This window comes from Leuresthes tenuis, unplaced genomic scaffold (genome assembly GCF_036924035.1).
Source record: "Leuresthes tenuis unplaced genomic scaffold, fLeuTen1.0.hap1 SCAF_2, whole genome shotgun sequence".
NCBI classification, from domain to species: Eukaryota; Metazoa; Chordata; class Actinopteri; order Atheriniformes; family Atherinopsidae; genus Leuresthes; species Leuresthes tenuis.
In genome coordinates, this window is record NW_027325356.1 from 37,097,149 (window position 1) to 37,117,187 (window position 20,039).

The following is a 20,039-nucleotide window of genomic DNA, read 5'->3' on the forward strand; positions in this document are numbered from 1 at the left end:
GTGGCTTTTGCTATGTTTTGCTGCTACAACACGGTAGACACAGCGGTGACTATAAATCAATGGTTGACACGTGTAGCTGATGGCACAGGAAACTGGATGGAAGTCCAAAAATCATGTTGTTTTTTTTTTTAAATGAACTTCTCATAGATTAGATTTAACACTTGTCAGATGGCTAATTTGTGGCTTGCACACTGTAAACTTTGCAGAATCTGTCACCACATCTGGCACGGCAGTTTCTTTTGGGTTTTTTTTTCCCTTTCCTTTTAATTCATAACTGGACTGTCAGAGTCACGATGCTGGAACTGAAACTCATCCTTGCAGAGGTCTTTACAGGCCACTCCATCTGCAGCGGACAGATTTAGGTGCCTGTGGCAGGACTTGTGCCGTCTGTGACGGGGTACATCTCCCTTTGTTGTCAGAACACCTCTAAACATCTTTCACAGCAACAATTACCATACCATCTGCAGATTTCTTCCAGCATGTCGCCTACTGTCAGTGTGTCAGCTTCTTGTTTCTCTTTCTTTCTCACCCTCTCTCCCTTAACGCTGAGATGACTGAGGAGCTGGGTCACCATTAATTAAAACTGACTGAGCTTAATTGCATTTGTTATATTTTTCTATTCTGATTTTGAGTGGGTTTTTTTTATTATTATTTTTGCATATACCTTATAACGCAGCTGTAAATGGTGGATTGAATTGTCACTAATCTCTTTTCTGACTTGCCTGGAGCACTTGGTAGAGATGGAATATTGATGAGGGTCCATGCATATATTTTCTGCAAACCTAATAAAGCTGTTTTAATAAAGAGCCTGATTCATGCTGCACTGAGTATTGTTGATGAGAAAGAAAGGAATAGTATCCATGACATTTGGTGTATTCTCATGTGATATACTATAAATCAGTATATATATGAATAATTACATGTTTCAGCAGTTATATGAGCTATGTAAAACTCCAAGGAACACTATTTACAGAATACAATGTATTTTCTGGCCATGTCAAGGATTCAATTGATATTCTCATGCTTGATATCAGCCATTGAATGTGTTTATCTGCACAGGCTTGACTTATAGATCCAGTGTACATGCATGGGAGGATAATCAAGTTATTAGCCTGAGTATGTCCAGCGCTGTGACGGGATTTTATGACAGATCATAAAATACATGCACAGATCCATGAAAAAATACAATAAAGGCAGAAAAATTGTAGAGTATCTATGTAAAAAAAAAAAAAGAGTGAAGATAGGGTGGTGGGAGGCATCCAAACCTGTGGAACCTCACCACAAAGTGGAAGATCGCTGGATTAAATCCCATCCTCCAAAACCTTTTCCTCAGTCTGCTGGTTTTTCTACTTCTGTGATTATCTACTTTTCTACTTCATTCTTTCCAACTAACGGTTACTGTTAGGAGTTGAAGGTATATGGTGAGGGTTGTACTCGATTTACATTGTTAGGTTTACATGTTAAAAAGAATACATGGTTATAGTGAGAAAAACATGACACAATTGTTATGAAAATGTTCTCATCTCACAATTTTGAACCCTTAATAGTGAGACTACTTGCTGGATGTGTAGACAAATGTTCATATTTCACATTTTCTACTGAAACTGGACTGTTTGTGTTTAGCCTTCCGACGAAAAAAAAGAAAAGAATGACAGTTCTTTTAGCTTGGCGGTATCAAACACACTTAACCAAAACTGTTTTGACAAAAATATGTCCAATGTCCTTTGTGGCTATTTTCTCTTTGCTAAAGGCCTCTTCTGTATACTGGATGGGAACATGGATACTGCCTACAGTACCTTGGCTAATTTGAGTCTAACTGAACATATGCATGCAGGGGATTTTCTGGGTGTGTTAGTTCAGCTTTTAGAAGATCTGTATTAAATTATTCTATTTCAGTTTTGATAAGACTTCCATTTTTTTTCGAGTTTAATTTGAATATACATTATATTGTCAAAAGTATCCACTCATCTGCCTTTACACATATATGAATTTAAGTAACATCCCATTCTTAATCCATAGGGTTTGATATAACATCGGCCCACCCTTTGCAGCTATAACAGTTTTGACCATTCTTCCAGAAGCGCATTTGTGTGGTCAGACACTGATGTTGGACAAGAAGGCCTGTCTCACAGTCTCCACTCTAATTCATCCCAAAGGTGTTCTATCGGGTTGAGGTCAGGACTCTGTGCAGGCCAGTCAAGTTCTTCCACACCAAACTCGCTCATGCATGCCTTTATGGACCTTGCTGTGTGCACTGGTGCGCAGTCATGTTGGAACAGGAAGGAGCCATCCTCAAACTGTTTCCACAAAGTTGGGGGCATGAAATTGTCTAAAATCGCTTGATGTGCTGAAGCATTCAGAGTTCCTTTCATTAGAGCTAAGGGGCCAAGCCCAGCTCCTGAAAAAAAAAACACACCATAATCCCCCCTCCACCAAACTTTACACATGTCACAAAGCAGTCGGAGAAGTACCACCTGGCAACCATTAAACCCAGACTCGTCCATCAGATTGCCAGATGGAGAAGTGTGTTTCGTCCCTCCAGAGAAAGCGTCTCCACTGCTCTGGAGTCCAGTGGCAGCGTGCTTTACACCACTGAATCTGACACTTTGCATTGCACTTGTTGATGTATGGCTTGGATGCAGCTGCTCAGCCATGGAGATCCATTCCATGAAGCTCTCTGCGCACTGTTTTTGAGCTAATCTAAAGGCCACATGAAGTTTGGAGGTCTGTAGCCGACCTCTGAGCACTATGCGCCTCAGCATCCGCTGACCCCTCATTTTATGTGGCCTTCCACTTTGTGACTAAGATATAGTCATTCCCAATTGCTTCCACTTTATTATAATACCACTGACAGTTGACTGTGGAATATTTAGTAGCTATTCCATGACTGGACTTGTTGCACAGGTGGCATCCTATCATGGTACCACGCTGGAATTCAGTAAGACCCATTCTTTCACAAATGTTTGTAGAAGCAGTCTGCATGCCTGCAGTAGGTGCTTCATTTTATACACCTGTGGCCATGGAAGTGATTGGAACACCTGAATTTAATTATTTGGATGGGTGAGTGAATACGGCACTATAGTGGCAATATAGTGTATTAATTCTAGGGAATCAGAATGTTTGCTTGGAATGCGAAACAACCACTCAAAAACTGGCCACAAATACCTAGGAATAGTTAGCAAATTATTGCAAAAGTTAACTCATTTGAAATATAAAAAGTCTCACAGCAGTTTGAGTGAACACTATAATATGGATTTTTACAGCACCTCACTTTTATTTCAGACAATTACATCGAAAAAAAAACAACAACATATATATACATATATATATATATGTATATATATATATATATTAAAATTGTTTCAATATTTGCTAAAATTGAGAAAACATCAGACTATCTTGTATCCTTTTAGATTGGATTTATGTTCTTTGGATTGTGTGCTTACAATGTACAGGTATGAAAGAAAAATGGCTTTGAGAAGCATGAAGAATGATTTGGTCATCAGTAGATGCAATTACTTTGCATGTTATAATGGAACTGTAACACATCCATCACTGTCATATCAATTTGCACACTAGCTAACATATCCAGCAGAATCTGGCACTACAAGAGATTAGACACCTAATCAACACTGACATGGCTGGTTTGCTCACTTTGGTCAAACCCGGTAACATCCTTCTCCTGAGATCATGTCACACTCGTCACGAGTACTAGACACTTTACAAGGTGAACTTTGAACTGTCTAGACAAAATAGGATGATGAATAAAGAGTATGGGGCTGCGCCTTTACTTGCTCTTTCTCTATTAAAGGGAGGATCCATTTAAATGATTGATGAAGCTGAGAAAATACTTTTCTAAGTGAACCACAAAGTTCATTTTCTTACTTGAAACAGGATGGAACAAATGGGACCTGATTTTTGAACCAATCAACCCCACATAGGGTTGAATAGTTTAATCCTGATTGGTTCAGAACTTTCACATTTCAGTTTACAGTTATGCAGATATGATTGCCTATAGAGCTGCCGTCCATAACCAAATGTTTTTTCTGTACCACAGGTACCCCAGTTACCAGGGTAACAGCCACAGATGCTGATGATCCAGTGTATGGGAACAGTGCTAAACTAGTCTACAGCATACTGGAGGGACAGCCATATTTTTCTGTTGACCCAAACTCTGGTAAGTGCAGTTGTCTTCTTATTAATAATTTAGTATGTGAAGTTAAATCCCAACACATGTTGAAAAGGTTGTTGGAATCCACTTAAATTGAACAACAAAACATCACATAATGTAAACCATCTCAAAGTATGTAATAGCTTTATGTAAGATGTCCATGTCAAAATGCTCTTCCTCCCAAACACAACATGCACTTAAAATACATCAGATGCTGCACACACAGTTCACTGTAATCACTGTGCAAAATGTTGCTTCATTAAAATTAAAGAGACTTTTTAAATATAGTGCAGGCTCTTTGTTAGTATCTAACAAGTAGGCAGCATAACATCTTACAAAATGTTATGAATGAATGCCACACCCATAATGAGAAAAATAGAAAAAAAATAGGGCTTTCACACTGAGACAGTGATTACATCTAAGGAGCAGTATTTTTCTTGTAGACTGGGCCAGGTACATCAGGTTGAACCTTTAAGTATTTAAACATTTTCATGATTTTCATAACCTGCTTCTTGTCTGATAAATGAGCTTACAATGTCACTTCAGGTCATAGTATGGGCTATCAAGATTTGACTGAGCCTCCAGATAAGTTAATCTAACTTAAAATTGGAAATAAACTTTTTAAATATATGGTTGAAGTGTTTTTAACATAAAATACATATTGTGTTTTGTGTTATTGTGTTTGTGATTAATATAAGACTTAAAAATCATGCAGACTTGAGTGCAACAACTGCATATTAAAGCCTAAACAAATTAATTGTGTTTGAGACTAGGTTTGGTCATTTTATACAAGCAATTTACTGTGGAACACTATTATATGAGGTTGTTTGAGTAAAACGTTCTCCCCCTCACCTGACAAGTAGATACAAATATTAAATTGAAGCACAAACAGCTATTAGGTAGAATTAGGACTCTTATGACCTGTTGACTAGATGTTTACAAGCATTTCATTTTCAAAAGAAGACTTTTTCATGTAGTTGGAAATTATGGTAGATTTGTCTGTGGGTGCCACAGACAGGTTGTAGATGTTCTGCAGGTGGAGATGCAACAGCTTCCCTACCTGTTGTCCCGCTTGATGTGATCTCATTTTGTTGGTTTACATCCAAAGTAGATTTGGTCTCTGAAAGGATTGAAAAAAATGAAGATAAAAAGAGTCATAGTTAAACACTTACCAGATGTGTGGTATGTTGATGAATATGTTGTTCAAACACTATGTCAACACAATTATTTCACCTCAGCGGTTTACAGCAAGCCCATAAGGGACAACATTATGAAACACATGCTTAAGGGGAGCTGGCAATGTTGGGTGTTGCTTGAAAAGTTGTATAACAACAACAGCACTTCAGGTAACTCAGCCCATCTGTTTTTTGAAACGCTTATAGATTATCGCTGCATGAGGCTGCTGCTAACTGAGGCTGCTAACCCCCCCCTCCTTTTTTCTTTTCTATTGCTTCTCTATGCAGTTGTTCACTCATGCATGCTTCCAAACATAAACCACTACGCCCAGGGAAACACATCCATTACGGGCACACTGTAACTAAAGTGAGGACTGTACAGGTTAATTGACACATAAAATGTGAATATAATGCAGTAACCTGGTACTAAAAAGTAAACATTTTGATTCGGAGAAAACACACAAATCATTTTCTGAGTGAACTGGAAAGACATTGCACACACACTGTGGCTCCTGGTATATAATAGATAAAGCAACATTTTGCTCTCACTGAGATATTATTTAAGGTTTGTTAATGACATCACACATGAAAAATGTGACACACTCATACAGTGATTGTAATCTATAAAATAACACTACCTCTGACAGTGAGACAGTCAGAACAGTCCTGACTAAGACTGACACATGCATAGCTTTTCACTACAGGAGCTATAGATTACCCGTGTAGGGGGCTGAGGACAAAATTATGCAGCTTTTAAGTGGAATCCATGAGGACACACATTATGTAATTGGTAGTGTTTGGTCAAGTTATGATCATTTTAAAACAAAAGAAATTTAGCATATATGCAAAAAGAAGAAAAAAGCACATCAACCTGATGTTTTATGATGCTACTATTCCTTCCCCCAATACTGAAAAGATGTTCCATCATTAAACTGCAGAAATGGATGGATATTAACAAATCAAATTAAGTTTCTGAAACAAAATTTGAAATATCTTGGCTTTATTCTATCAGTTTTTGGCACTTTCCATACCATCCCAACTTTTTTATTTTTTATTTTGTAATTGTAATTGTAATTGAGTACCAGTGCTACCTTCTGCTAACTGTTCATACTACATGCTAACTACTAGTTAAAGTACTATTTCTCATCATGCTGCTGCGCACCGCAACATCACCGAGTGATGAATTCTAAATAAGTGATAATAATAATTGCTTCTTCCTTTCATAAGGCAAACTCAGACTCAGCAGCGTCATCATGCATAAACTTATCTCAAAACAGATTTCAGATTGGATCTTTAATTGCTTTTCCAGCTGACTTTTTAACATGTGTCTGTAAGCAATGTGATTAAATAATGGTGAATTTACATTAATAAGGAATGAGATGGAAATTGACGGCTCATAATTTTGGAAAACAACGCATGATAAACAACTTCTAAGAAAGGCAGCCCCAGAATTTATGTACATAATTAGAACGAGCACGCCATTCAACACTTTGAAATTGGGCACTGCTGTAGGGTAGGTGTCACAGCATCTGTAGCCTTTACATGGCAAAAGAAACCACGCTGAACGGACATTTTAAAGGCTCAGAATTCATGTTTGAAGTGGTTGAGGAGCGCTCACAGATGGCTCATTCAAGTGAGCCAGATGTTTTAATGAATGCTAATGAAAAATAAAAGGTAAGAAGAAAAGAACCATTACAATGTGTTTGACACTTACAGCACCACACTGGAAATGAAAAGTGTTCAATAAATAAATAAACATCATGCCCCAATTCATCACTTGGTTAATGGTCGGTGAAAAAAAAAAAGTTGAGTCAAATATCTATGGAAATGAGTGTTTGTCTATCCTCCCTTTTCAGTGATTAGGAATTAATTTGAATAATTAACGATGATCAACAGAGATGAGAGTGTTGCTCCTAGCAGGAGGACTAAAGTATGTTTATGAGTGAGTGCATGGGTGTGTGCGCGTGTGTGTGCGAGTGTTAGACTGAGTGCAAGTACCTTGCTTGACGTGCTCTTTTACTGACTGATTCACTTGTTTGGATGACTGGAGGAGAGGCAGAGCTACCCTGTTGTTGCCAGTCACAGCCAACACTGAAATCACACGTGCTACATTTCAGTGGGTACAAATGTTGCTAATGCATACTTATATACTTTTATGCAAACCTTCTATGTCCTCTTATCTACCGAAAAATAAACATCACAATAAAGATGGATAATGATTTAAAACTTGCAGCAAAAATGACTCAATAGCTTAGCAAGGCAAATTAGTCGGATATCCTAAAATAGTTGAGAGGCAAACTTAAAGAAGTACTACAATAGTTTCTGTACATCGGTTTCTAATATGTTACAAAAAGGATCCCCTTCTGTTCATATGTTTCATTTGAAAATGGTATGTTTTCTAAAATACAACAGTCATGTAGAAACCGAAAGAATGAGAAAGTTTACCAAACATAATCAAGGCATAAGACATCAGGGCATCCATCCATCCATTTTCTATACCGACAGTCCGTTAATCGGGTAGCGGGTGGGCTGGAGCCTATCCCAGCAGTCATCGGGCGAAAGGCGGGGTACACCCTGGACAGGTCGCCAGTACATCACAGGGCCACATAGAGACAAACGAGACAAACAACCATGCATGCTCACACTCACTCCTACGGACAATTTGGAGACACCAATTAACCTGACATGCTTGTTTTTGGATGGTGGGAGGAAGCCGGAGTACCCGGAGAGAACCCATGCATACACGGGGAGAACATGCAAACTCCACACAGAAAGGCCCCAGGCAGGGCTCAAACCTGGAACCCTCTTGCTGTGAGGTGACGGTGCTAACCACCACACCACCGTGCAGCCCCATCAGAGCATCGTTTCTACAATTCGCTGTCTGGCACCACATGTGAGCAACTGGTCCAGATCTATTGTTGAGTTCATTCCACAATCTAATCAAGATTCAAAGGAGGTATCTAAGAGCAGACAATTTACCACAATTTTCCTTCCCTCAATGCAGTCTTACTCTTGGGGTGTCTTGCTCTTCTTCTTCATTTTCTCCATTTGTTGAGATCATCACTGTTGTGTGTGACCTCCAAAACCAAAAAAAAAAAAAAAAAACTTAAATTGTGTACATCTCAGAGGACAATCTATGCCTGGAATAAAATGCAGGCACAGACAACAGCCTCACCCCTCCCATGTTTTCATCACAGCCAAGCATTGTCTGAGGCAGCTCAGGACCAAGGCAGGGTGTCATGCCAAAGCCTGGCTTTTATGAAGGGTTTTATATTCATTTGATGATCCTGCGGGCCTCTGTTTCCTAAGTGGATTATCCGTATATGCCAGTACTGAGCCCTTTTTATATTCAGCACTGCGGCAGAGTCAATAAAGTCAGTTCTGCATACAATATTCAAGATTATACAAGACAGACAGCATAATTCACACTCAATCAGAATACAAATGATTGAAGACAGCAGAACAATACATTGCGAAACAAACACAGCTGATTCTCAGGGCTGGGACTGGTTCAGTCACCTTGCAACACTCACACAGACTGTGCTATTGCAAAGTATATACCCACAGAGACTTATTTGCCCCTGCTTGGTTTGAAGTCCTTGTTTTTTAAAAGTCGTGGTCTGAATTTTTTTATTCTACAAACTGGGGAGTAAGGTGGTGATGAAGGTTATCTTAAGCCTTCTCTTTTGTTGTGCTTGCTTGAGCTTACTCACACGAGCATCATTAAAGTGGTGTGCAGAGTATATCAGTTATGTTTTTAATTACAGCTATGTGTTATGAACTGTTTCCACCTCCAGCAACCATAAAAATTGCTCTCCATGGGATGGATCGGGAGATGAGAGAGGAGTACCTGGTGGTCATTCAGGCTAAAGACATGGGAGGTCACATGGGTGGCTTGTCTGGGACAACAACTGTGACCGTCACACTAACAGACATTAACGACAATCCACCAAAGTTCTCTAAAAGTAAGTAACTTCATAACGTCAAAAGTCCCAAATCAAATAAAGACCAGGAACAAATTACTGTTGCACTACATGAGTAATTCTCATAATTGGGAAAATAAATGTTATGCTGTAAATTTCATCAAACTGGCTCCTCTGAAGCTATTCCAATAACTGCCGTAATATATCATGATGATTCACTTTTGTATAATTTTGTTATTTTTGATCAACATTACCAGACACCAAAAAGTTATGTGTGTTCCTCCCCAGGTTTGTATGAGTTTGTGATCACTGAAGATCTACCGATAGGGAAAATGGGTGGCAAGGTGAAAGCAAATGATCGAGATATTGGTGAGAATGCCAAATCAACATACAGCATCATAGAGGGAGATGACCAAGGAGCGTTTGAGATTGTTACAGACACACAGACTCAAGAAGGGATTCTCAGGCTGAAAAAGGTAAGGCCAAAAAACCTTTGGAAAAATGTTAACTTTATAGGTTTCAAGGTGAAGGAGTTACTACGGTATGTCACCATCAGTTCTGGCTGCTTTCAAAATGTGATCTATCTTCTTCAGATATAGTGTCAAGCTGCACTTTTGCAAATTTGGTTACTTCCAGCTAAAACAACCAAGATGGTAATGTTGAAAGACTAAATCAAACACTTTACAATGATAGTTGGCAAATAAAAATGTGATATAACAGTGGCTATTTATTATATATTATCTATGGTAGCTGCCACAAAGCTAATGCTATCTTAAAATTAAGATGCTAGCAATAGCAGCTATCTTAAAATAGTGGCTTTACTGTATAAAGGTTGATATTTGATTCCACCACTATGCTAACATATGCACATAAACTTATGTTCTTTTTCTTAAGAAACTCTATTGGATAAATGTATGAACTTAAATATACCTTCTTTGTTTTTTTTCTAAAAAGCAGATTTCGGACTTTCAGAATGTGAACATTATAAAGCAAATATGTTGGAACACAAAGGTGGCTTTGCTTTAAAAAAGTCATTTTTTGCCTGTTTATCTGTTAAAGCTTTAGCTCAATGCTAATTGTTGCACTCTGTAAACTGGTCCAACTTACATTCTAACATTTGGTTTGAATTCACTTTTGCTGACACTCACTTGACCATGAAGAACAGATGAGCTATGGTGAAAGTTGTAGTGCTAACACATCCATAAGAGAGAGGTACTAATTGGCTTCTATACAACTGTAGTAAAGCAGATACTTATTGATTGTCTTGCTCTAGGGAAGATTGGATGTAGTTCAGAGAGAAAAAGACAATGATATTTAAATTTGTTTACTAAGATATGCCCAGGTGTATTGTCCAGGGGAGAACAAACTAGCAACATTCCTGTTAGAGAAGTTGAATATTTCACCCGGAGACAAACAAATTATCGCAATGCCATGCCACCCTGTTGGTGTTTTAAAGATAATTTTCAGTAGTATGGCAAAAAAAGACTTGATTTGCTGGGTTATTTGCTGGTGCTGACAGAATAAGTGCAATCTGGATTTTTTTTACACAATGTCATACAAAGTAGTATGTTTGTACCAATGCAGTATGAATATTTGCTCCAGGATAAAAGCTTCAGAGGTTTGCATCTGGATGTCATTGCTTGCCTGTGGGCATTTAGAGCACCCAGCCCCACATTGTGCTTGGTACAAAAGCTTTCAAAATTTACATTTGAAAACAACAATACATTTTAATAACCCTGTGACCTGCAAGTAGGCTGAGATGCACCTGCATCACAAGTTTATCTGTGGAAAATCCAACTTGAGACTGGAAAACATGATATCAAACACAGTGCAAGCTATTTATATACGTATGTATGTATATTATGCTCTACTTGTTTAATGGAAGGTGTTTGCATACTGAATAATACCCACGACTGATGGATGAGTGATCTTAAGTCTTGAGTCACGGCTGGTTCAGTGTCTGCCAAGAGCAGCTATACATCACTCATTTGCACAATTCCATTGTGCTGTCATGTAAAATGACATTACCCCAAGGACATGTGGTGTGACTTTGTTAAAGTGTCAACAATGAACTGCGTGGGAGGTGGAATGTATAAGAGCTAAGGAAATCTATTGGGACGATAATTCGGTGCCTCTAAAGAAAGCATCAGAGGTACAAAACAAATTTGACACAAACTCATAATATCTCTGTTATATCAACTGTTGACAAAGCAAATGTCACGTGTTACATTTGCAGGAGTAGTTTTCCCTAAAGGACTTTAGGGAAAACTACTCCTGCCGTCCTGCTGAGAGACTCACTCTTCCCATGTCTGCTCAGCTTTCTATTTGTGGCCCCAAGTTGGCTGCCAACAAAAGTATGCTTGATAATATGCTGGGGAAGTAGCGAATTGCTCACAAACTTTTTTTTCTTTTTCAAAATTAATTGGAATCAGCAGTTGTTATGCTTTTGCTAGAACTGCACTTGTGACATCCTGACAACCTGTCCCTGTCATCAGTTGTACAAGTTCATGTACTTCCATCTTATGCAGGATTTAAATTTATAAAGAACTGTTGTGGCAAGGTTAAAACATATTGATCTAACTGAGGCCGGAGAGGCACAAACCAGGGCAACATTTCTTTGCTGTTTGAGTTTTAAGCTTTTTATCAGTTAGCCTCCAGGCCTGTGGAAGGATGTTAGTGGGATGCTGAGCTTTCACCCCTGCAGCCTCTGGTGAACTGTCAAGTCTCTAAACGGTCTGTGATTACTGATTTGATGCTAATGTTTGACTGAGACAGAAGAATGACACAGCTGTGTTACGGGTTTGGATGCATAAGAGGCTTTAACACATAAGACATAAGAATGTATTTTTGGCTCAGCATGTAAGTCTGACTTATTTTTTTTAGAAATTTAGACTAAGTCAGGTAGGTTATGATGTTCACAGACTGCATGTCTGATAACACCACTGTTTTCTTTTTGCACTCATGAATATCTCAACAATATGCAGTAGCTGTACAACAGCGCCACCATGCATGCTAATAACAATCTAATCTCCCTGGATTATTCCGTCCAAGCACTGTGTTAGTGTATTGAATCAATCATTTCAAAGGGTCAAAATATGACTTGTATTCTGATTCCGTGACCAGGATATTATACAGTACAATACAAAGAGCAGCTTGCATAGATGCTTTACTTGTAACTGATACTGAAGATGATTTTAATTAAACTCAGTTTGTGTAATTAAAGACACTGTTTACCACTATGTTTTTCTTGAGGTGGATACGGTGAAATTGAATTTGCCAGAAACACTCTAAGCCTCCCCTACTTCCCTTTCCTTTGTCTGTTAGGACACTGGAAACAAATGTAATGAGTTGTTTCTGTACATTGTCATATGGGAATAACAAGAAAATATTTTCATATCAGGGAAACAAAGCACGATGAGCCACTTTTACTGAGTCAGTTTAATGCAGTACTTTCCTGTACATATATTAAGATGACAAGCAGTTCACAAACATATTCTAGTACACTTAAACATTAGAAACGCAGAATGCTAAACCTTATTACAGCAGCCAAAAACTCTTTATTACATGAAGATTTGGTGGAGTCATGATGATTTCACGAGAGTGTGCAGCTGTTTGGGACTTCCATGGAAGTTTGAGCTTACAAGTCTCTGCTGGAGCGAGTAAGGTTCCCAAGTCCTTCCTCATTGAATCAGCCATGTTTTGTTAAAAAGGTATTCATATAGTTTTGTTTTTTTTCCAAGATTTAGAGATCTATAAGTTGTTTGAATGGCATCGTGTGCGCACGTGACACCCAGTGGCTAAGGTCTTATATTACCCTTTTAAAGTTGTGTTAACAAGTATTACATCTGTAGTATATGTAATGTAATGTGAAAGTGGTTACTCTAAGTTGCTAGCCCACACATATAAGGACCCAGTTCTTTCAAACTGCTGGATGGAAACCAACCATGTACACCGATGTTTGTAATATACAAGCTTTTTCATCACAAATGATGATTCTTATTAAAACCGCACCTCCCTGCACTCCGCCCACTCTAAGACCCAGTCGAGGGATAGTCCGCATCCCAACACGGGAGGGAACTCGCTTGGTGGCACTATTAAAGCCTGGAGCGATACTCACTCGTAATTACGTGCGAATAGAGCAATATCAATGTGCTAGCTATTAGCTCCAGTTCTATCTTGTGTTGGGTTTAGCTACTTCCTTTATTAGCTGTTACTGCTGCTTTTGTCAGTTCTGATGATGACCCCTTGTTAGGTTTTCATGGTTTTATTGTTTTTTACTTGGTTTACTTTTCATCAGCTCCTAGTTTTGTGATTGATAAAAAAATTAAAAATACATTTTTGTTAGTCATTTCCTCAAAAGACACTGCTATAAATTAATTAATTACATATTACATTTGGTTTTTGTATTTCACCTACCAGCCTCTTGAGTAAACCGTTATATGTGTTTTCTCCTTTGAAATGTTCATGATATTAATTCTCCACAGCTTTGCATATCATAGTGCTACCCATTGGCTCCAGTTCTAGCTAGTTGCTGTACTTTCTCAGCACAGATGGTCGGATCAGAGAGAGAGAAACGAACGAAGTGAAGGAGGGGGGGTAGGTGTCAAGTGAGGAGGAAGATCAGTTGGAGAAGAAGAGGAGGTTAATAATGAGTGTTCCAAAGAGCTTCTCCGAGTGTAGAGGAGTGAGGCTTGGAGTGGCTTCAGGGGCTTTGGTCTCTCTGCTTGTGCCCTGACACCAGGACTGCAGGAGTGTGGAAGCCCCAGGACCTCTTCAATGTCCCCTCAACTGCAGCAAGTGTCTCATAGCTGAACCCCCAGATGCCCCTCCTCCCATCTGCCCCCTCTGTCACAGAGCTCTCAGCTCTGGCCTTGTCTAACCTCGGGGACAATTTTCTCTTGCAAAAAGCCCTCTTTCTCTAACTGAATACATTTCTCGTTTTGTTCATCCTCCTTTTAGTCCTCCTCTCTCCCCCAAGCCAGCTCCTGTCCCCTCAAGCGGCAAGGCCCACTTTTGATTTCCCTATAAATCCTGGTTATGGAGCGTGGAAGTGACTTGATCCCATTATTCTAGTAGTATGAGAACGACCAGAGGTGATTCAGAATAAAATTGTGACGGTCCTCAGAGATGCCAAGAAAGAACTTCTGACTTTCTCTCTCTCTCTCTTTCTCTCTCTCTTAAATATTAATGATGAGCCGTCAGTAAAGACAATACTGCATATTAGTATGGAAAAAAATGTATTAAATAGATGTACCTAAGTACCTATTACCTGTATTTAAGCAAAAATGAAATATATCCATTTCCTAATAGTCTTAAATAAACACTTGCTGTATTTTCTTTTTTTATATTGACTGGTTGTTTGTAGAGTTAAAATGCAAATAATCCACTGTTACTGCAAGCATCGGCAGGAAATTTGTTCTCTCAGGCTTACAGAAGTTGGATTTTTTTTTTTTTTTATATTTATGCAGCACTAAAAATTGAAGGCATAGTGACTAACTGATCTTAATCCAAACGATGGTCAAATCACTCCAGACATTTAGTTGGAAATATTGATCAAAGTCAGGACTTTAAGGTTGTGGCTTTTTCCTCTTGATCAAGCTTACTGTAGCAGCTTTGTGAAGATGTGTTTTAGTCTTTTCAGACTTTTTATATTTGTAGAAAAGGAACTGAGAGAAAATCATGAACGTTTTCCATTTCAAATAAGTTAAGTGAAAGTGTATAAAACTTTTTACAAATAAAAAAAAGGAAAGGTTTCATAGTCCACAGTGGACCATTTTTCTACTATATTATACTTGATTATATTTTATCATATATATATATATGTGTGTGTGTGTGTGTGTGTGTGTGTGTGTAAATATGTATACACATACATATGCACACCCCCCTTGCTTGTAAAGCTTTATGAAAGCTTTATTTCTGACTGTACAAAACAAAGATAATCCCAATGAAATGATCAGATTATGTATGGGGCCAGTATATGTTACAGGATAAATAATACTTTTTTTATGTCAAGTGACAGGAATATATATTAAAGTCCCCCTTTAATTCAAAACAGTGCACTTCATTCAGCCTTATGTCAAGACAAACTGAAATAGTCACACAATGAAAAAAAAAATGTTTGTGTTGATTCCCAGTGATCCATTTCAGTGAGTTTTTTTTTTTTTGGTGTGTAAAAACAACATTTTGCACTTTCTAAATAGAGAGCCTCGCTCATTTAGATGACCCAATATTCAAGATTTTTCTTGTCTATTTTAAAGGTTTGTGTTTTCTTGTGTTTTTTTGTTAGTGAGTTGTGTGAAGTACTTCGTAGTGATCAGTGTCCTATCAGCAGTAGACGGCAGTCAGAGCACTCTCAGTTTGGAGACTCGGAAAGCTTTAAGCTACTTGGAGAGGGGCCATGACAAGAGCACGTTTTTTGCCATATAAAACAACTCAAACCTAAAACTTCATTGTGACTCTAACGAATGCTACATTGTGGATTTTTACTCAGAGTTACTTCACATGTTTTGTCCATGGAACATTTTCCATGTTGCCACATGGCGTTGCAACCCAGACTGTTTTAAGATGAGGCACAGTGTTGCAACACAGAGCTTTTATGGTTTAGAAAATGTACCAACACTTCTTCAGGAAAAAAAAACTGAAGATCCCTTTGAGACAAACCATTATGTTCCCAAAACAAATACTTTTTTAATGCCTAAACCTGACCAAGAAAAACATAAATCTCCACATAATGTGAGAGCAGAAAGAAGGCAGTGAACAAATGTGGGTCTGCTGGTTGCTCTGGGTGAAACCTTCAGCAGCCAGAAGCATGAAATACCCACTCACTGTTGGAAGTGAACCGTGTTCTGGTAGAAAGCAGACATGTGTCTCGCTGTGTCTGGGACTGAAAACGTATGATCTTTGTCACAATGCTCTTATCTTAGGAATGCTGTCCATTCCGATGACTTCTGTTAGGAGATTGACGAGAATTAGAATTGTGCAGTCCCATATATAACTGAACAAGCACCTGCCTTCATTAGGAGCATGGTTTCTTTATCACTTGAACAGGGATTTCATGTGTCCGGACACTGACACTGTCACCCAGTTTGAATCTCTCTAGTTCTACATCTGGAGTCTTACAGCTTTTAAAGCTGGTATTCACTGTTTTAAGTTTCACAAAAACCAGTGAGATTGCCATGCTATATGAAGTTATTTTTAAGTTAATTTGAACAAGAAAAGAGAGTTAGAACAAGAACAGTTTCACACCTATGAGACTGCATTGTATATTGTCAGGTACTTTTGAGCTTTGTATGTGAAATTTTGAAAGTGCATAGATTCCAAATTTATATGGTTGGATCACAATTAACTAACTAACTCTAAGCAAAAAACAATAAAATCAAAGCTGTACTATACTTGAGTTAATGTTCTGTTAATGTTAATGTTTCTATCACTGAATTGTGTAATTAATCTCCTTTGAACTATTATAAAATGAGGATGCTAAAGCAGCGTTTGACCACTTCTTTATTTGCCTCTTTACAGCCGTTAGATTATGAGACCAAGAGAGCGTACACGCTGAAGGTTGAAGCTACCAACATCCGCACGGAGCCCAGCAGCAGCGGCCCCTTCAAGGACACAGCCACAATGAAGATTGTGGTGGAGGATTCAGACGAGCCTCCTGTTTTCTCCAAACCCGTGTACTTATTGAAAGTGAACGAGAACGCCCCCATCAATACTGTCATAGGGACAGTCACCGCCAGAGATCCAGACGCATCTGGAAGCCTTGTCAGGTAAGAAGCAATTAACAGTAAGGTCTTGACAGAACTTCAGACTTTACTGCTTAACCATCTGCTGCTGACTCACCTCAGCAAGATGGCAGCGAAACTTGCATAAGAAAAAAGCTCTTCAGCTTAACTTCAAGAAGAACTGGAAAGGATACTGTGGGTTAACAAATGGGTCTTTTCAGGTTATAATGACTTCTTTTAATAAAAGGGTTGACACAGAGGCATGCAATTAAATCTCTTCTTGTCCCTGACCTTTGGAGACTGCGGGAGTGTCTTGTGCAGCGAGGAGGCAACTCAGTGATTGCTCTCATTTCCACAGATGAACAAAAAAAAGTAGATTATGAGTTCAAGAAAACACAACTTTCCTTTTCCTTGTGTGACCAGCCATGCTATAGAATAGTGTACTCTCCTCTTGTGTGACTTATTCTTGGAAATACCACAAGGGCACCTTGAGGATAGGTTATACAGGCAATTTCTCTCCCTCCACCTTGGCATTTCATTAATTCTCCAGTGACTTGCTGACCGCATTCCCGGGACAACACTCAACAGGTGTGTGTAATTGCCTGGTGAGCAGAGAGCAGGCTGGGTTTCAGAGAATGGTTGATGCTATAGAAAAGGACCGGTTCATTCTACCATTCCACTTTTTTTCACTTTTTTTGCTTCTCTGGCTGCATCCTCATGTATAATGATGAGATTGCCAGGAGGATGAATTGAGCCCCGAGGTTACAGGATGCTTTTTCTCTTATGTGTAATAACATATTTTGCCTGTTTGTGTGTTGATGCTAGTCTGTTTTATTTTTTTATATAGATGTGTGACAAGGTGACAGAGGGACAAAATTAGTATTTTTTAGCATTGAATTTGTCCAGCTGGCAAAAAATATGGATTCACGAATGTTAGATTAAGCTATTTTATTTAGTAGAAATCAAATGATGAAAATAAGTAAAGTAAAATATTATGGACTATGCATTTAAAAAAAAGGTACTTGCAAAAATCGATATATTTATAAGACCCCGTGAAACAGTGGGGAGGATTATTAAACTCCTTTAAGTGTGGAAAAAAGATGTTGGTTGTTCCCAGTCTGATGTGTCTAAGATTTGGAGCAAGTACAAACAAAATGAGAAGGTTGTAAAGGGGAAACATACAGATCTTCCAAGGAAGACATCAGAGCCACAGGACAGAAAACTGAAAGCAATATGCCTGAAAACAGAAAATGAGTGTAACATGAGTCAAGGTTTATGACTGTAAGAAACTGGCTGAACGAAATGGACTTTCCACCCAGAGAAGCCAGTGACAGTGGGCTCAAGAGAAGCAATCATGGACTGTGGATTATTGGATAAAAGCGATATTCAGAGATGAATCATGATTCTGCATTTGGCAAGGAGATAATGCTTGTTTGGTGCCGGTCCAGTGAAATACATAAAGATGACGCTGAAGAAAACAAGCAAGTTCCCACACTGATTGACGATATGATGTTCATATCAGGTACAGAGCCAGGTGAGATGGCAGTTATTACCTCTACGGTGAATGCACAGTCACATTTACACAGTTACAGACACTTTTTCAATAGACCATACATTTGGTCATGATGAAGTCCACTGCTATACTAAAAAGTAAGAACTTGATTGATGAAGAATATTGCTTTTCATTAGTGAAGTCCATGACTTAAAGTCATACAAGCCAGTGAAGGGGTTACATAGTACTGTTTTTCTCCTCTAATTAATGAAGAGAGAAATTTGCCATAGATTACAACAATTTGATCATTGATCAATTGACAATTCCTTAGTTGTTGTTTTTTTTTTCACCACAATTTACAAGCTGTTAAAACATTATGTGATATGTCTGATTATTTTTTACAAAAAAAGGAGAAAAAAAACCCCAAAAAGCTGCAGAATGAAAATCCTCCAAGAAATGTAATTCCACATTAGTCATCATCTTCTTACATCAAAAGTATACATAAGTTCACTTTGTTTTTAAATGTAATCATATTAAAATGTGCTAATGGACTCTGAAATGACATTTGCTGCTAATACTGTTCAGATATTCTGTCTGAGCACTTGTAAAATGTTTTGAGCGTGATGCAGAGTGAACTGAGTCATCAGCTGCTGTCTCTACAACCGGTCACTTGCCTTTTTTGCAGTTTATTTTTCTCTTTCTTTTGCTTTCAAACTTATTCTATTCATGGTACCCATTCAACTTTTAATCACCAATTTTATTTATATAGAGGTTGTTCTGTAGAGAGAAGTGTTGCTTAAGGGCTTTGCGTGACTGTCAGGCTAAAAAAAAAGAGAGAAAGTGAACTGAGCCTTTTTAGAATGTTCTTGAGAAAATTTGCAGTTTTATTCTTTAGTCTTTAGTCATATTAATTATTTTCTCCTGTACAATTGCTGATCATCAGAGGAAATGTAAGTCTTCCCTAATCGAACACACCACCAGAGATTCACTCTCTAGTTTCTGTTTTGTTGCAAAAACTGCTTTATTTGTTGGGATTTGAACATTTTCTGTCACATATTTTTACCTCCACCCGCCTTGCATATCTTCAACATGATCTATCAGTGATGCTGAGTGCTTTCTGTGGTGGTGTGTGTGTGTGTGTGTGTGTGTGTGTGTGTGTGTGTGTGTGGGGGGGGGGGGGGGGGGGGGGGGGGGTTTAAACAAAGAATTGTCATGGAGGGCTTAGAATGATGCATCACCCTAAACCTCAAAGACTCTTTGATTGTACTTAATGTCACGGTTCGTATTAGCCTTTAACTCTGAGCTCTGTGCTGATAAAATGATTGCTGGCTGGGAGATTTTAATCCTACAAAATATAAGGGCTGAAAGAGGGTTGTAGCCTTGTTGATGCCTCTTACAAAAATTGCAAGTATTTCTAAATGATGAACAACTTTGGGTTGAAGCCTCACCAGACAACAAGCCAAATGTAAGAACTTCACTTATTCATCACTGAGTAGTGTTTTGGTCAGAAACATCACAAGAATAAAAAATGTTACTTTTCGACTGTGAAACAAAAAA

General features: G+C 38.4%; 1 protein-coding gene across 2 annotated transcripts in view; it reads left to right on the plus strand.

Moving 5' to 3' along the window:
* The window catches only part of cdh8 (cadherin 8), a 102,929-nt gene that overhangs the window by 66,709 nt on the left and 16,181 nt on the right, over positions 1-20,039 (plus strand). For both annotated transcript variants that reach the window (XM_072381001.1, XM_072381000.1), the window contains exons 4-7: positions 4,058-4,177; positions 9,144-9,311; positions 9,558-9,745; positions 16,788-17,035. In XM_072381001.1, coding sequence (XP_072237102.1) covers positions 4,058-4,177; positions 9,144-9,311; positions 9,558-9,745; positions 16,788-17,035 — 724 coding nt within the window. The remainder of the gene's footprint in view (positions 1-4,057; positions 4,178-9,143; positions 9,312-9,557; positions 9,746-16,787; positions 17,036-20,039) is intronic.